The sequence below is a fragment of the Gobius niger genome, assembly GCF_951799975.1.
Source record: "Gobius niger genome assembly, chromosome: 16".
Lineage (NCBI taxonomy): Eukaryota > Metazoa > Chordata > Actinopteri > Gobiiformes > Gobiidae > Gobius > Gobius niger.
Window position 1 is genome coordinate 26,939,489 of NC_136867.1, and position 18,235 is coordinate 26,957,723.

The 18,235-nt window shown below is 40.1% G+C and overlaps 1 protein-coding gene and 1 long non-coding RNA gene across 2 annotated transcripts in view; one reads left to right on the plus strand and one right to left on the minus strand.

Moving 5' to 3' along the window:
• vps29 (VPS29 retromer complex component) overlaps positions 1–18,235 on the minus strand; it is a 230,067-nt gene that overhangs the window by 210,949 nt on the left and 883 nt on the right. Inside the window, exons 2-5 of the mRNA XM_079573595.1 lie at positions 12,531–12,722; positions 9,150–9,221; positions 8,919–9,082; positions 7,073–7,193 (exon numbers count right to left, since the gene is read on the minus strand). Coding sequence (XP_079429721.1) covers positions 7,076–7,193; positions 8,919–9,082; positions 9,150–9,221; positions 12,531–12,722 — 546 coding nt within the window. The 3' untranslated portion in view covers positions 7,073–7,075. The remainder of the gene's footprint in view (positions 1–7,072; positions 7,194–8,918; positions 9,083–9,149; positions 9,222–12,530; positions 12,723–18,235) is intronic.
• LOC306975980 lies at positions 1,364–2,184 on the plus strand. The gene is made up of 3 exons (XR_013793737.1): positions 1,364–1,636; positions 1,712–1,785; positions 1,919–2,184. It is a non-coding gene; the product is annotated as an uncharacterized lncRNA (long non-coding RNA).

Consider the following 18,235-nt stretch of genomic DNA (forward strand, 5'->3'; position numbering starts at 1 on the left):
CGCACCGATCCGATACTGGTATCGCATATCGAAGCCAATACTGTAAAAAATACGATATCGGATATTGGCTACAAAAATCCCATACTGAACCAGTACCTGTTTTAGCTTTCACCACTTTAAAAACACAACTTTCACCAACAAAATGCTCCTAGCAACTGTATGCTAGTGCTAGCAGCAGCGGCAGCCGGTAGCATGCTAATGCTAGCGACAAATCAAGGCTGGAACAGATCATTTTAATATTTTCAAAGAAAATACCATAAAAATATTTTTTAAAAAACAAAATAATGATTTTTTTACTGAAAGATTTACTCACAGTGGGATGAGTTAATATTTTGTTTTTTACTTAAGGGGAGACACTACAGGCAAAACTCTATTTTTTCAGTTTTCAGGTTTTGGGCCAAATTGGTCTCTGAACATACAAGCTTTCACCCGGAAACCAAAAATTTACCTAATCTTCACAAAAACATGTTCATTCATATCCATATTCAATGTTCCCCCATAGACTTGTATGGGAGAACACAATTTTAAGGGCCTTTTTATCAAAACACATTTTTCTGTCATTGTGGCGACACTATGTCCACGTCAGTCGGACCTAAAGACTTCACATTTTCCAGCCTTGGACTGAACAATATTTGGAAGATTTTTTCAGAGGGATTTTTTATTATCTAATCCCTAAGCCCCGTTTATTGAGTTTTGAATGGCAAAAAATAAGGCGAAAATTACATTTTTGGAAATTTTTCCACTAAAAACAGCTTATTTTAAAACTAAAAAAGAAATACTGAATCCCCTCTGAAAAAGTCTTGGTAACTCATTCATCAATAAAATGAAACCATAAATTTGAATGTAGCTCTATCCGTTATTCAGATTTTGTCGCCGAAAAGATGGGAAATTTGGGGCATTTTTAGGCATAAAACACCTTGTTCTTATATGAAAAGATAAAATGACAGAAAACTTGCAATGTATTTTTTTCTCACATTTATGCCAGTCAGTGCTCTACAGCAAAAGTTTCAAATTGATATCTGTAAATATACATTTTTTCCCTATTCACCTGCAGTGTCTCGCCTTAAGTAAGAAACAGATACTTCATTTTAAAAATGCTCAAGTAGAACAACGCACAGAGCTGTTCCTTTGGCAGTGAATTTAAATGATAAGAGACTCTTTCAAACTGTGTCACTCAAGTCCACTTCTTTTTGAAAAAAACAAAACTATTTTCGTCTCATTAACCACTTTTAATTTAGTTTTAGTCTAAATTCAGTCCGCAAAAACTGTTACTTTGACTAAAATTATGATGAGAAATTGTAGTAATTATCAATGAAACTAATTTCATCTCACTTTCTTTACATCCATCCAGCAAATCTCTTTTTTGTCTTGGCCTCCTGTTTGTTCATTCTCCTTCGTTTTATCTTTATGTAAAATGTATGAAAATAAGTAAAAATTCTTAAAAATCCCCTCTTTTCTCAGGCCACACAGCTGAAAACGACTACATTTACCCGGCGATTCTCCAGGACACGGTCGAACCTCCACAAACCGGAGTCGCCCCAAAACCAGCGGCATCAAAACAGAAAGGAAGGACCGGAGCTGCTGTGAGGAACTATGGGAGAACAGCTCTGCCAAAGATCAACAGGAGGCCACCCAGGTGAGGACCATCTACCCTCTTCTTCTCTGTCAGGGAAAGGAGATGAAGAAAGATTTGTTCCACTGTGTTTTCCAGACGTGTGAAAACGCCAGTGACGAAACAGAGGAAGAAGCTGGTCACGCCGCCCAAACTGAAGAAGAAAAAGCCAAGTGAGTGAATCTTTTCAACTGTTAACCATAAAACCCCCGTCTTCTCAAACATCAACCCCAGAGAAGCTTTTTGACTCCGTTTGTTCTCTCTTTGTTCCACATTTCGTCTGATTGCGTTAAATGTTTGTTCCAGGTTTGGCGCAGCCGGTGTTGAGTCCGGATGAAGACGATGAAGACGATGAAGACGACGATCTGAGTTTTAAGGACGATTTTAGTTTTAAGGACGACCTGAGTTTTAAGGACGACCTGAGTGTGAAGGACCTGCTCAGTGACCGCCTCAGCTCGTTGTCCCTCACCGACTGGGACGACGACGACATCCTCTCGTCCGACTCCGACACATGAACCTGCCCCGTTCACTTTCTAATGTCACAGGAACTCCAGCAATAAGCTAAAAATGACCCTGCACTACAAACAAGATATCCTGGCTTTTCTCTAACAAAACACTGAATAGTTCTACAGAAGGATTTGTTTGTTTCAAGGATTTGTTTAAAGCAGGGGTGCCCAAAGTGGGGCCGGTGACCTACTTTTGCGCCGCATCTGGTTAATAACTCTCTACCGTTCATTCTCAATGGCAAATATAGATGCAGTTCACTTTTTGTCCACCAGCGTCAAATTGGGGGCGCTGTTTCACTCCTTTCGCAAAGTTAAGGAAACACTGTTCTGGTGTCTTAGTGTTTATCAATCACAGAGCGTTGTAGCATCAACTTTCCCATTTTTCCAACTTTTTTTTGCAAAAATTGTTGACATCTATGACTTATAAAAGAATTTATGCTGAACTGACACTTTCAAAATGATATAATATGGCATTTTCTTTGACTTAAAGAAATGAATGAGCTAAAGTCACTGTAGGTACTGCAGGTACAGGTGGTGCTGTTGTTTCCATTTTGCTCTATATTGCTACAATAATTGATTTTGTTCTACTAAAACTAGGCTTTTGTAGCATGTTAACCCCTTAACTCCCACCTGAACCTTTACTCCAGTCCAAAAGCTTCTGGAAAAAAGCTGTGAAAATAGCAACAAAACTGAGACGAAAACAATGATGGAAATGTGACAAAAAGTAAGAAAACATTGACAAAAAGGTGACGAAAAATTGATGAAAAGGTGGCAAAAATGTCACAAGAAATTGCCAAAAATGTGACAAAAATGTGACAAAAATAAGTTGAACACCCAACAAAAAAATGATGGGAAAAAAATCTGATGACGTGAGGAAAAAGATCCTCTCGGTTCAGACGGGAGTTAAGCGGTTAATTGCATAGATTGAAATAAATGCAAAGGTATACCAAAAAAGAAAATAAAGTAACTTTTATTATTTGCAGTTATATGTTTCACGCTTGACATCGCCGTGTTTGGCCCGTGACCCACAGGCACTTTTTCATTTTGGCCCTCGGAGACAAAAAGTTTGGGCACCCCTGGTTTAAAGGGATGTTTCAGGATTTTTGACATAGGGCCTCATTTCCTAGTTATCCAGAGTGTTGCTGATACCTGGAGATATTTTTTTGGTATTTCATGCAGTTCTTGGCGCTAGGCTAATGCAAGGCTAGTGCATGTCTATGGTATCAGCTGGCCTGCATTAAAAACAGTGTGACCCGCTCCACAGAGCACCTGAGGCAAATCACTTATAACACCAGACTAACCATATAAATGTCTGTGTCTGTCTCCGGAACTGTACCTCACAGCCCCCCCTGACTGTTGATCGAGTGCTGGTCTCACAATTTCTTTTTTTAATAAATTCCCGAAGAGGAGGCGGGGCCCGGTCATGTAGCACTCTATAAACAAGACAGTTCATTTTAATACATTTTAGATTTTTAAAATGTAAAAATTTATATTTGTTAATTAGAGCACATATGTGAAAAGACTGGGGGTTTTGATCAAGTACCTTAAAGGAATAGGCCACCGTTTTTACATACTGAGATATGTTCTTACCTTAGCTTTGACGAGTTCTTTAGGACCTGTCTGATCTTCACCCGTGCCTTCAGTCACGTAAACACAGCGCAGACGGCGTTAGCATTTAGCCTCTCCCTCTCCACTATAGCTCCAAAACAGGTCAAGATAGAAGCTACCAAGCTCTTCCACGTTTTCCCCATTTAAATACAAAGTATAATTACACAAAATTAAACAATCTGGATTTTCTAAGCGGATAAAAGGGGGAACTATATTGTAAGGCGTAATAATACCAGGAGTAGTTTGGCATCCGCACAGTAAAGTGAAGATTACTGCGCAGCAAAGTGAAGATTACTGCGCGGATGCCAAACTACTCCTGGTATTATTACGCCTTACAATATAGTTCCCCCTTTTATCCGCTTAGAAAATCCACATTTATTTATTTTGTGTAATTATACTTTATAGTGGAACACTTCACGTAACCATATTTAAATAGGGAAAACGTGGAAGAGCTTGGTAGCTTCTATCTTGACCAGTTTTGGAGCTATAGTGGAGAGGGGGAGAGGCTAAATGCTAACGCCGTCTGCGCTGTGTTTACGTGACTGAAGGCACGGGGGAAGATCAGACAGGTCCTAAAGAACTCGTCAAAGCTCAGGTAAGAACATATCTCAGTATGTAAAAACGGTGGCCTATTCCTTTAATAGCTGCTTTGTACAACTGCTGAATTGGTTTAAGCGCAGTGGCACCAGCAAAGGACCAGGCCGTGAATCAATATTCAATATGGCAGAATATCATACAGTGGAGGTATGACTTGAAATGTGTTTTTATCTGTACAGTACTTTTAATGTGTTCTGTGATGAAAGGCGCCTTTGAGTGTTATAAAGGCGGCAAAAAAATAAAATGTATTATTTCTATATGAAAAACTGACAATATTCTTCAACATTTATGTCAATAATGTAAAACTAAAGTTTCAACAGGATCCCATTATATTTGATCATTCTTTTCTGCCTTATTTGCAGCCTTTGTAATTAACACAATGCCATTCATCTAGCAGCCCCACTGTGCTCCCTTCATCATTATAAATCCATTTTGTTTTAGCTGCAAACAACTTGAAAACCTCTTGGTTCATTAAATCGAGTCAAAACTGGACAAAGCAGCGTGACAATAGTTATTTATTGTGAAAAGATATAATCTAAACGTATTAGGGCTATCATTACACGACAGGAAACAGTGGACAAACAAGAAAATGGCACCAAATAAATCTTTTTTTTTTTTTTCCTTTAAACAAATAAAAGTGAACGCAGTCTCTACAGTTACAGCCTGGACCGAGGGACGTGGTATAATACAAGGTTCATGTGTGACACTGCGGGCGTTAGCTGCTTTCACACGGACACAAACAGGGGAAACGATCAGCTTTGTAATTGTTGTAAATGCAAAAGCAAGAGAGAGGGTCAGATGGTCAAATTTATTACGATATATGGGTCTTTATTGCGTTATCGGTTCCTACAGGATCTCAAAACACTCTTTGCAGTTTGATTCCGCTAGTTTCACCAAAGATTTTATTGATTAAAGCACCAAAGAGGTAAAAAAAAAAAGTAGGGCTGCACAATATATCGCAAAAAACATCGTATCAAGGTGATGCAATATCCGTATCGCAAGAAGCCAGAATATTTCATCTTTCATCTGACTGAGATCGACGCTTGTTGTGGTGCTGAAGTTTTCCTTTTGACACGATTTGCAGAAAAACGAGTTACTTAGGATTTGTGTTTCAATAGAATGGAACATTATCGCGATATTGAACAGCCGTATCGCACATCGTAAGTTATTTCAACATCGTGCAGTCCAAGTTGAAAGATCTCAGTATCCATTATTAGTTTGAGATGAAATTGCTGAAATGAATAACGTCTGGCCTTATTGTGATTGAAGTAAGAAAATCTACCAGTGAATTAAGTATTTTGCACTTAAAACGAGAAACAAAACATCTAATTTCAAGAATATTGACATTTATTATCTAATTTCACATTGAATTTGCATTTCCTGTCTGTCTCGGGAAATGCAAAGTTCATCTAGCAACAGATAAAAGCACCAACCTGTTATATTATCATGGAATCGGGTGGATATTAATTTCCAGTCACGCCGTTCCTAAAAATGAATGTGGTAATGGAGTGGTTTGTGTTCAAAGAGGCCATTGGCGCAAAGTAGAGGCCACTTCCCCTGTCAGTCTGCCCCAGAGCAGTGAAGGGAAATGAAAATAAAGCATCTTCTAGAGCAGGGGTAGGCAACATCAGGCCCGGGGACCAAAGCCAGCCCTCCATCATCAAACTCTGGCCTTCGAGATGATTTTGAGAAATATTATGACCCATATCAGAGATCAAATGCCTGTTAAAGTACTCTAGAAATGTGAAAAATTCTGTCAATTCCTTAAAATGTCTAAGCAGAGCACCCTTTTAGGCCATTATCCTAAAAGAATACTCATCTAAAGGAAGAAATGACTTAAATCTACTTGAATTAAGAGATTAAATCTAAAGATTGAGTAGATTTGGTCTGGCCTTAGAGCAGATAAAACCTATTCTTGCACAAGTTTTTTCTTAATTCAGATTATTTTGTATCATTTCAAGTGAAAAAAAAAAAAAAAAGATGTCCAGTGGGATTTCTATTTATTCCATTGGCATTACCGTTTTGATCTGATCTGCTTTAATTGGAGGGTCCGGCCCTTGGTCTCTTGACGATGAAGAAAACCGGCCCTCCAACGAGCAAACTTGCCTCCCCCTGTTCTAGAGCCCGAAACAGCATTTAGCATTGTAGCTTGATAGCTAGAGTGTTAGCTGTGTATTTACTTAATAGAATAAAACAGGGCTAGCAAGGACTCTCCGCAGTAGAAAAGCAATTGAATTACACGTTATACTTCTTGTTTACTTTGTTGGTTATTGAATTGCTGTGTTTGAAGAAGACGGGGCAATATATTGTGCACACAGAACATAATATCAAAATTGTTGTTTGGATGACATGCCAATTTACAATAGTGAGTTAATCTGTCAAGAAATGGGAGGAAAAGGGTTAATTGGGGGGGAAAAAATGGGAAGAAATTAGGGAGAAAATGGGGATGAATGGGGGAACATTTGGGGAAGATGTGTGTGTAATCTGTTCTCCCCAATTATCCTTTTTTTGAGCGACAAAGTGATGTAAATTAATATGTCTGCGGCACATTTTCTCACATTTCTGATGGTTTGCTTCATCATCGTTATGGAGAAAGTCCCCAGAAACACTGAGATATTCGTTTTTGCCTGTTTAAAGAAGTCCACGTCAAAGCAGCTACATCGAGATCCCAAGGCTGCGCTGCCCCCTGCTGTTACAGGAATGAAACGACCCGTCGACCCTCCGCTTTTTCCCGCCTCCTCTTTTTTTTTTTTTACGACTTCTTGTACTCGATGCGCTCCACTTTGACGTCGTCGCCGATCAGCTGGTAGACGTACGTGACCACGGTGGAGGCCTGGATGTCCATGAGCACGAACGAGGCGATGATGTTACTGTAAAGAGAGAAACAGAGAGAAGGAGAGGGGGGAGATCAGTGAAAGAGGAGAGGAGACAATTACCGAAACACAAGAAAGGATTAATCAGGACAAAAGGGGGTTAGCCTAGAAATAAGTCAGCGACAAAAGACGAGGCGCTGTAAATGTTTTAGAGGCAGGAGGGTCAAGGTCGGACCACGAGAGGCAACGAAATATATCTATAAAATATACAGCCTTTTTCTTTTTTCCACATAGAGCCACAACAACTAAATCATTATGAATCAAATGTAAGAATTTCAACAGCCAGTAATCATTACCTGGAGCGTTAAAGGAGTTAAAATAATGAAAATAAATTGCTTTAACCTCTCAACCTTTTCTCCAGTTCTGCATTACACAAATCTAAAAGCTGATTGAAAAAAAAATAGCGACAAAAATGAGACGAAATCGAGGATGAAAATGCAGCAAAAGAGAGATAAAAATGTGATGAAGAAGCAACAAAAACACCACAAATGAGTGTTACGACCCGGCTCAGCTAGTTTACACTGAGACAGAAAAGTGGCAACAAAGCAATGAAGAGAAATGTCAAAAAAATACACTACAAAGCCCTAAAAACGCCATGAATAAGATCAGTTTAAATGAGGTTTGTAGGTCTTAGCTTTCTAATGTGCATGTCTATGGTAACTAGTAGCCTGCATTAAAAACCTCTTTAAAATCATGGGGTCGTCCTCCAAACGTTGCCATATCTGATTTGGTAGCTGAACAGATCACTCCGCCGCTGCGTAGCTACAACCAGGAAGCTGATGCTGCTCAAATATAAGTTCTTTTAAATGCAAAATGGTTATATTTCAAACATTATTCAGTCGACACAGACATTTATATGGTTAGTCTGGTGTTATAAGTGCACTGTGCTTGGGTCAGACTGGTTTTAATGCAGGCTACTAGTTACCATAGACATGCACTAGCCTAGCATTAGCCTAGCACTACTAAACTCTTCAAATATAAGGACTGCATGAATTAAAAATATATAAATATCTCCAGAAATCAGCAACACTCTGGATAACTAGGTCAAAAATCCTGATATATCCCTTTAAAGTGGTCAATAGTAATTATTAGTTTAGGTGATCCAATCATATGATCACGTACGTTTGCGGAGATTAAAACGAAAACTACTAAACTATAGCCTCGCCTTTAAGCTGAATTCTCGCGGTATTGGTGAGTTCACAAACACACGAGAATCCATTTTGAACTGCTCCAGCCTCGGACAGAACCAAAACTGGTTCGGACTAAAAAGACTAACAACCCGGCAATTACAAAAACATTGTGTTCAAAACTAAACATTGAATTACTTTGCGGTTGTTTTTGATCCAATCAGCAGCAAACAAACGACCTCTACCAAACACTTGAAGCCGGCACGGTCCCGGATTGAAGTGCAAATGTTATTGGCACTGTTATCTCAATCTGGCTCTTGCTGGTTAAATAAACGCCGTGATTTAATTCTCCAAGATCTGAGCTTCAAAATGAGGTACAGCATGTCCATATTCACAGATTTAGAAGGTGAAAGTTGTGTTTTTAAATGGTAAGAGCCAAAACAGCTTCAGTATTTGGAATAGATACCCGATATTGCATTTTTTCCAGTATCAGCTCCGATATCCTCCACCAGTGTCAGATCGGTGCTTCCCAGTATCAAGGTAATCTGTCAGACTCTTCCATTTGATTATAAATGTTGCAGATGCTGAATGTTACCTGTCGAGGGCGCTGTAGGCCCCCGTGGCCGACCCGGGGTTTATGTAGAACTTGTTTTCATTCTCGAAGGCCTCGAACTTGTGCGTGTGTCCCGAGATCAGGATGTCCACGTCCAGCTGCCTCTGGAGCAGTGCCAGAGACGCCATGTCGCCCCACGGTATCACCTGGAGGCGACAGGACAGTCAGAACACCGTCGCTATAGCTCTGACGCTCTGCTGGAGCTGCTTTTACCTGATGTCCGTGGATTAAACCGATTTTAAACTGCCCCACTGTCACCACCTTCTGCTCCGGGTAGTTCAGATTCTGAGGAAAATGAAGAAACAACACGACATGATAGTCATAACTTATTGCTGATGGTGGAAAAAGTACTTAACCTCTTAACCCCCACCTGAACCAAGCACATATTCTCCAGTTTGGCTTTACCCAAATCTAAAAGCTTCATGAAAAGGCTAGCGACAAAAATGAGACGAAAACGTGAAAAAAGTGATGGAAATATGACACAAATATGGCGAAAATATGTCCAAAAAATTACCAAAATCTGACCAAAAAAAACCTACAATAATGTGACAAAAAAATTACCAAAATGTGACAAAAAAAATACAAAAATGTGACAAAAAAATTACTAAAATGTGACAAAAAAATTACAAAAATGTGACAAAAAAATTACAAAAATGTGACAAAAAATGTACAAAGATGTGATGAAAATGTGTTCCTCGTGTTGTTGCTGTGTTGTGTCACCTTTTTTTAAAATGTTTTTTTCTTTTCTTTTTTTCAATTTGTCACATTTTTGTTGAGTTTTTGTCACATTTTTGATGAATTTTTGATTAACTTTTGTCACATTTTTGTTGAGTTTTTGTAATTTTTTTTGTTGAGTTTTTGTCACATTTTTGATTAATTTTTGTCACATTTTTGGTTGAGTTTTTGTCACATTTTTGTCACATTTTTGTTGCATTTACATCCTGGTTTTCTTCTCATTTTTGTGGCTGTTTTGGTGCTTTTTTTCCAAGAAGCGTTTTGATTAGGGTAAAGCAAAACTGGAGAAAATGGGATCCGTTCAGGTGGGAGTTTAAGAGGTTAATATAGAAACTGCAGTTACGCGTAAGACACGTTATACTGACAAAATGATATTTCGCCCCAGCCCCAGGACTCGACATGTTTACTAAAGGTAAAAGTAAGGTACAAGTAAATAGTTTGTCCTGTTCACATTGTTTGCTTTTACTGTGTGTAAAATTTAATTTGTTAGTTCTGTGCAAACTCATTCCTAACTTTTCTCACGCATTTCTAACATCCAAGTTCTTCACAAGGATGAGTTTTGAGGCACGAACTGGGTCACTCCCTAGACACACTCCTGCTTATGTGTTTTTCTTACTTCCAACAGTTTGGAAAGAATAGAGTGGACATAACAGTAACTTGGTGAAATTTAGTTAACTATCGTTTGACAAAAATGTAGTAGTTGAGGTATTGGTTATTTGGAGATTCAGTTTAACATTTGGGGCCCGATCTTCTGCTTGGCGCAAGGTGAAAGTTGCTCCAAACGAAACGGTCGTCTTGCCTGTGCACAGCTGTAACGCTATGTGACTGCGCTACAGGTGAGAGAGCGTCGCTTATTAAAAAGAGACGATGACGGAGGTGAGGTTTATTATAAGCGGCACAGAGAGCTGCTTATGATAAACCTCCTATGGCAGCCTCACATTCTTTTCCTTGTTTACATCGCGCTGCCTCATGTTCTTTCTTTAGCATTATAGGCTTTTTATAGGCCACCATTTTTACATACTGAGATACGCTCTTACCTGAGCTTAGACGAGCTCATTAGTAGCTGTCTGGTCTTAGTCACGTAAACACAGCACAGACAGCGTTAGCATTTAGCCTCTCGTTTGGAGCTATAGAGGAGGAGAGGCTACAAATGAAGACCAGACAGGTACAAATGAACTCGTCTAAGCTCAGGTAAGAACATATCTCACTATAGAAAAACGGTGGCCTGTTCCTTTAAAGGAATAGGCCACCGTTTTTACATACTGAGATATGTTCTCCGCTATAGCTCCACTATAGCTCCAAAACAGATCAAGATAGAAGCTACCAAGCTCTTCCACGTTTTCCCTATTTAAATATGGTTACGTGAAGTGTTACACTACAAAGTATGATTACACAAAATTAAACAATATGGATTTTCTAAGCGGATAAAAGGGGGAACTATATTGTAAGGCGTAATAATACCAGCAGTAGTTCGAAATCCGCGCAGTAATCTTCACTTTACTGCGCAGTAATCTTCACTTTACTGTGCGGATGCCAAATTACTCCTGGTATTATTACGCCTTACAATATAGTTCCCCCTTTTATCCGCTTAGAAAATCCACATTGTTTAATTTTGTGTAATTATACTTTGTAGTGTAACACTTCACGTAACCATATTTAAATAGGGAAAACGTGGAAGAGCTTGGTAGCTTCTATCTTGACCTGTTTTGGAGCTATAGAGGAGAGAGGGAGAGGCTAAATGCTAACGCCGTCTGCGCTGTGTTTACGTGACTGAAGGCACGGGGGAAGATCAGACAGGTCCTAAAGAACACGTCAAAGCTAAGGTAAGAACATATCTCAGTATGTAAAAATGGTGGCCTATTCCTTTAAGCTCTCACAAGTCAAACTAAAAACTTTAGTTATCCCTCCATGAGTTAAAGGTGCATTATGCAACTAGTACATTAGTTTTCACTGCTGACAGGCCTCTCACCAGAAAACCTAAAAAAAAAATTGTCCTGGAGCGTTGTAGAGACCACTGTGATGGAAAGTAAAGGCACCATGTTGACCACTCATACAGCCACGGGGTCACTACAAGGTCAAATACGCACACATTTTAACTTTTTCTCCACATAAAAAGTTACATAATGCACCTTTAAACACTATCCGGTGTCCTGAGAAAGAGAATATAAAGCCCACTGTGGTGCGAGTCTGCACCCAGCTTTTTTCCTCTTAGTGAGAGAAAAAAGGATGTTTTACATAACATTGCCATTGAATATGAAAGTCTGTTCAGCCCATTTAAAGCAGTACTAAGTAACTCTTGCCCCTAGAGGCCATAAGCACCAGTGCAGGTGTCGTAGCGAGTTGCGACTTATTAATTGTCTTGGAGAGTAAATACTACGCTGACAGAAAAGGCGAAGGGACAGAGGGATATTGTTCATCCAATTATACAATGGAAATAATTTTTTTCACTCAAACTTGGCTGTAAATACTGTTTAAAGTGACGCTAGCCCGCAGTTAGCTTTACCCGTTAGCCTGTTAGCTTCGTGATTCTATTAGTGTGTATTGGTGGCTCCAGTCCGGTGGGAGTCAAGTTGCAAACATGGTTTTCTGGCCAGAGACACCAGAGGGAGATGAAAGACCCTCCAATCATCCCATAAACACTTGTATTACCCCCAGAGGGAGTACGGAAAGGATTTGTTAAGGTAAACACGTTACTTAGTGCTGCTTTAATGCACCAAGTCTGCTCCTCCGAAGTGCCTGCATTTAGAAACCTAGGATAGGGCCCTTAGTCTTCGTTTAGTCAGCAAAATTATAACATTGCCAATATCTATGGCCTGAAATGAAAGCATAAGAAAGGCGGCCAAATGATCAGTCTCGAACCTCATCAAAGTCTCCCCTGACGATGTGCACGTCTCCCGCCAGAGTCTTCAGGTAGTCGTAGCTCTCTTTGGTGCACAGGTTCCCGGTGCAGAGGATGTGCTGGATCTTCCCCGGGACCAGCAGCTTCTTGAACTTGGCCGGGAGAGAGTTGCATCTGTGAGGGATGTGCAGGTCTCCGAGCACAAGGACCAACTGGGATTCAGACGACACGAAAACAAGGTGAAAATAAAGACGTGAGGAGGTTATGAGGCTGGACTTTCAGGTCAGGAACTTGGGGATAAATGCTTTTTTGAGTTGTGAGAGAAAATCCAGAGCCAGAGTTGTTTAAATAGAGCTTTGACACAAACCTGCTGATAAAAAGGGGCCAGTTTGATCAAGTTACTGAAGGTTTATGAGGCCTGAATTTTGACACTCTTCCTTCTACTTCTTTAATGCCCCTCAGAACCCCCGTTAATGTTCCTGAACTAAAATGTGCACTGAGAACTTAAACTTATGGGAAATGGTCTCAACTTATAGAGCTCTTTTCTACCTTCATCAGGCCCAAAGCGCTTTACATCAAGGAACCACTGACCCATTCACACTCTCATTCATACACCAATGTACGCAGACACTGGAGGAAAGGAGGGTGAAGTGCCTTGCTCAAAGACACAGTGACAGTGTGTGCTTGCAGGAGCCAGGATTCGAAGCCCCGACTGTCTGATCATAAGACCACTGTCGCCCCACGATCTTGGGTTAAAAACCTAAATGATTAATCCATTTTCTTCCGCTTTATCCCGGCCGGGACGCGGTGGCAGCGTCTCAGCAGAGATGCCCAGACTTCCCGGTCCACGCACACCTCCTCCAGCTGTTCTGGGGGGGCCCTGAGGCGACACCAGGCCACAGAGACATGGGCTGTTTCCCAAAGCCTAGGTACCTTGCTATGGCTTGGTGTTGAAGGCAGTGCCTCCAAACTCACTTCCTTCCAGTCCAAAACAAGTGTCCAGCCTTGGTCTATAAAGGGCTGCTCATGGAACACACTTGAGACAAAAACTGTCCTTTTTTTGTAAAAAGACTGTAACTAAAATGAACACGGGCTGCAGAGCTACAAAAATTGTCAAAGCAAGTCGCTCAAGCCTGTTCCAAGAGAGCCATGGTGCATTATGGGTGTTTTTGGCTGGATCAAGACAGTGAAGGCTACACTGATGTATATTAGCCACATGCCTCCGGACGACTTGAACATTGGAACAGCACTTGGGCAGAGTGTGATGATGTAGATGCCTGACCACGCCCACATCAGGCCAAGGGAAGGCACCTAGGCTTTGGGAAACAGCCATAGTCCCTCAGCATGTCCTGGGTGTTCTCGAGTGCCTCCTCCCAATAGGACATGCCTGGAGCACCTCCTGGATTTGAGGAGGAGGCATCTGTAACAGAAGCCCGAGCCACCTCAGCTGCTCCTCTCGACATGAAGGAGCAGCAGCTCTACTCCGAGCTCCTCACCCTCCTCACACTGCGGAGCAAACAAATATCGACCGCATGTATCTGCGATCTTGTCCTTGTGTTTATGAAATCAAGGGGCAAAGTTCTCAATTTACCGTTCAATCCAAGTTCCTCCCCTCACCTATGGTCATCAATTTCAGCATAGTTGCAATAATCATCAGAAAAATTGCAAATAGATATGTTTTCTTTCTCAAAGATTTCCTTTTTTTCAGGGTATGGCTGTGTCAAAACTCATATTAAAGACTCTGGCTTCACAAATACAGCACCCGTCAAGAGTTTGGAAACATTTTTATATGTTTTTTTCTAATATTTCAAGACTATTTACATGGCGGTTTCTCACTGAAGGTTTTCATTTATGAACAAACTCATATGGAATTATATTTAAACCAAAAAAAGTTGAAATAAATTCTTAATGGGGGGGGGGGGGTGTTATGCAAAATCGACTTTTTCAAGCTTTACATCATGTTATTATGTCATTCCCTCATTAAAAACATGCCTGAAGTGTTGCCTTGGCACATTCACGGATTTTTGAGTTATCTGTAAAAACTCTGATGGCGGCCATTTTAGGGATAGGTTTGCCTGAGTCCTCCTAGGAACGCCCCCACCTCCTGGAGACGCCTCCGAGCTTTCGTCACCAGCCAAGTAACCAACCACTGCTCCTCAGCAGAACCCCCTCCCCACTGATGCCACAGACAGCGTGTGGAGGGGGCGTGTCGGAAAGGCTCAGAGGTTCTTAAAGAGACAGAGGCCTATTTCAAGACATTCACTACAGCCATTTTGAGAGAGACATTTTATACAAGGCAGTTATTCTAATTTACTGCATTTACAGACCAACAGAAGGTTTGGTCATCATTGTAGTGTGATATAGACTGGTGCTGTGTGATTGAAAAAAACATAATACCCCCTCTTTAAAAATAGCCGCAATGAGCTTCACGATGTCGCCACAAACCATTTCATGGACAAGGACCTTATGAAGCTCATTGAGAAAATGTAAAATATAAAACGTATCGAGTTATTTCACCTTTTTTTGCTTCCTAGATAATTCCACATGTTCATTCATAGTTTAATGTCTTATAATAAAGAAAAGACGACACATTAAAAGCATTTCCAAACTTTTGACAGGTACTGGAAGTGTCATTTTTCGAAACAAAACATAAAATTGGTGATTATATATTACTTGGTGACTCAAAATGTAACAATAACTTGATAAAGCTGTAATTCAGACACTCAAAACTCTTCAAACGCATTCTTTATGTCAAACAGTGATAAGAACTTTTATCAAACACTGAAACCACTGCAACAGTTTAGAGTTTAATCCAAACACGTGTTAGTGAAAGCACGTTCGGGTCAAAAGTCGTGAATATCCAAAAGCATTAATAAAGATTTAATTTAGTGTTTGAGAAGCAGATCGCGGCCCACAGTGACTTACCCTGTGCCCCGACTGGCCCCCATCGCAGACAGAGGTGAGAGAGGGAGAGGAGCGTGACATGAAGCGAAATCAAAACGACAAAAAAAGAGTGGGATAAAAGAGGAGAGACTGAAATTAAAAAGTGCATGGGTTAATAATAAAAAAATAATATTAAAACAAATCAGAAACATGGCTGGATCAAAGTGAAGGTGGTGGTTAGTGATTGTGAAAAAGCAAAATAACGTGTTGATTGAGTGAGAAGGCAACTTAATAATGACAAATAATTAACCTCTTAACTCCCGCCTGAGTAACATTATCTCCAGTTTGGCTTCTTTCTAAAAAGCTTCTTGCAAATAAGCGCCAAAGTAGAGATGAAAACGAGACTAGGGCTGGGCAATTTTAAATGAGATGGAGAATTAGACCATATCGCATTTATCAATATAGTCTCCGAAAGGGTTTTCAGCTGCAGTGGCAATATCTCTGAAGCCGGATGCCATTGACAGGCTGGTGTTTCTTGCACAAAATCTTTAAATGAAGGAGGACAGTACACGCTTGTCTGTCTTCTAGTGTCTCCCTCAAGACTGCACTACAGTTTATCAAAGTAAAAAAAGAACATGTTTATTGAGTTGTGTGCAGCTGGCTGAGACTGTTTAGATAAGCTATGAAGATAACAAAAAGAAACAGGTAATCTCAAGCTGATGTTTAAAAAGGTTTATCTTAAAGGAGCTATAACTGATTGTACAAAGAAACAGGGTCACTCAAATTTCAAATTGCTATTTTCTGGTCCAAACAACTCATCTCAAGCTTTCCTAATGCATTTACAACATCCAAATTCGTCACAGGGACCGAGTTTAAACCCGGTTTCACAACTTTCAGTCACTTCACTGTAAAATATGCTGACTAGCCTGACATTTTATGACTGTTTAAAAGGCTTTAGAACCAGTTTTTTGGATAGATGTCTGATTTTACCATATACTAAAGGATAAAACCAATTTTATTCTAATACAGATTTTTTTTTTAAATCAGGGATAGCTCCTTTAAATTGAGCACTTTATTTTGTTTTCTCTTTATATATATAAACGCTGCCCTCAGAAAAAGATTGACCTATTTCATTTTGTAAGCTATTTTCATTTCAGATATTTTTGTATTTAAAAAGGGACTATACAGAGCTTAAAAATGTTAAAATGCAGTATTTTCCTCCCCCTACATGTTCCAACAATGTCCTAATGTGTAGAATGAGCCCAGACCTGTTCACCACAACTGCCTCTAAAATCCTGCACTGTTACTCAGAAAGGTGTTAATTCAGGTCCGAATTGTCGTCATGCACGAGCTTAATATAGAACCTGCAGTTACGCGTAAGACCTGAGGTGGCAGTACTGAGTATAAAATGACCAACTTGCATCTAGTCCAGGGGTCTCCAACCTTTCTTACCCGATGAGCTACTTTTACACAGTGTGAACATCGGAGAGCTGCTTATGTTCAAAAACACTTATGAAAAACAGTTCACCCTGAAGAATGACTTGAGTAGGTATTTTAAAGAAAGTGACTTGAGTTTAGTCCTTATACTTTACTATATTGAACCAACTGTTCACAGATTGTGTTCAGCATGTTCAGAATAAACAGAAAATGCATCTTAAAATTTGAGTTATCAAGGGTGAAGAGATGTAGAAAGTCTTTGACAGCTACTGGTTGGAGATACCTGATCTATTTAAATGTGCACCTTAAGGAGCTGTTTACATTTGTGTTTACATTTTATGAGTTTTCAATAAACTACTCGTATTTGGCTTTGACTTAACATTTTCATTTCACAGCTCAAAATATCGGGATATGACTTTTGGTCCGTTTCGCCCAGCCCTACGAGAGACGTCAACGAGGATAAAAAAGCAACAAAAAAGCTGCAAAAATGCAACAAAAACGTGACAAATGCAGCCTTAGCTTTCAAGTGAGGCGTATAGACCTATAGTTAGTGAACTCTTCAGTCAAGAAGCGTTTAGCTGAACATAGAGAACATGTGTTTGGTTAAGGCGGGGGTTAAGAGGTTAAATTTCAAAAATAAAACTTGACACAAATATTGACAAAATGAGAAAACAGAACAGGACCTGCCTCAAGCTGGACCCACAATCTAATCGTTACAGAGCTGGAGATTTCACCTACAACAATGTTACTTTTACTCGGAGTTCAGCCTGTAAAAAGCTGCTGGATTCATGGTCAGGAGTCAGGAGTCTAGCTATCCAATGGTCGTTGATCTCTTTCTGCTCATTTTAGGCTTTGGGGGAAAACCGGAGTGGCCAAAGCAGTAGAGACTTTCAAACATCGACGACTGGACTCTGGGTTTCTTAAAGTTGATGCGTACCTGTCTTTGTGTGTGCCCTCAGTCACGCAAAACAACCATAGATGTTGTTAGCATTTGGCCTCTCCCAACATATTCCTATAGCTCCAAAACGGGGATGAAGTTGGAAGTGACCAAGCTCTTCCACGGGCACAAAGACCAGACAGGTACGTATCAACTCATCTAAGCTCAGGTAAGAACATATCACAGTATGGAAAAACTGTGGCCTGTTCCTTTAAGTACATTTACTTTACGTTATAGACCACCTCTGGCTGTGAGGGAAACATGCTAACCACACCTTAACCTGATGTTACAGAGAACTACTGCACACCCAAGTTTCTTGTGTAGATAAAGTTTGAGAAATGCACTCATGACGACCGTAGCTTCTTCTGCTGGAGTCTCGTTCCATCCCTTTAACTATAACTGCACTGGGAATGGGCTTCATCAATAGAGTTCGGGAATGTGATGTCATATCGCTGAGCATTATGGGAT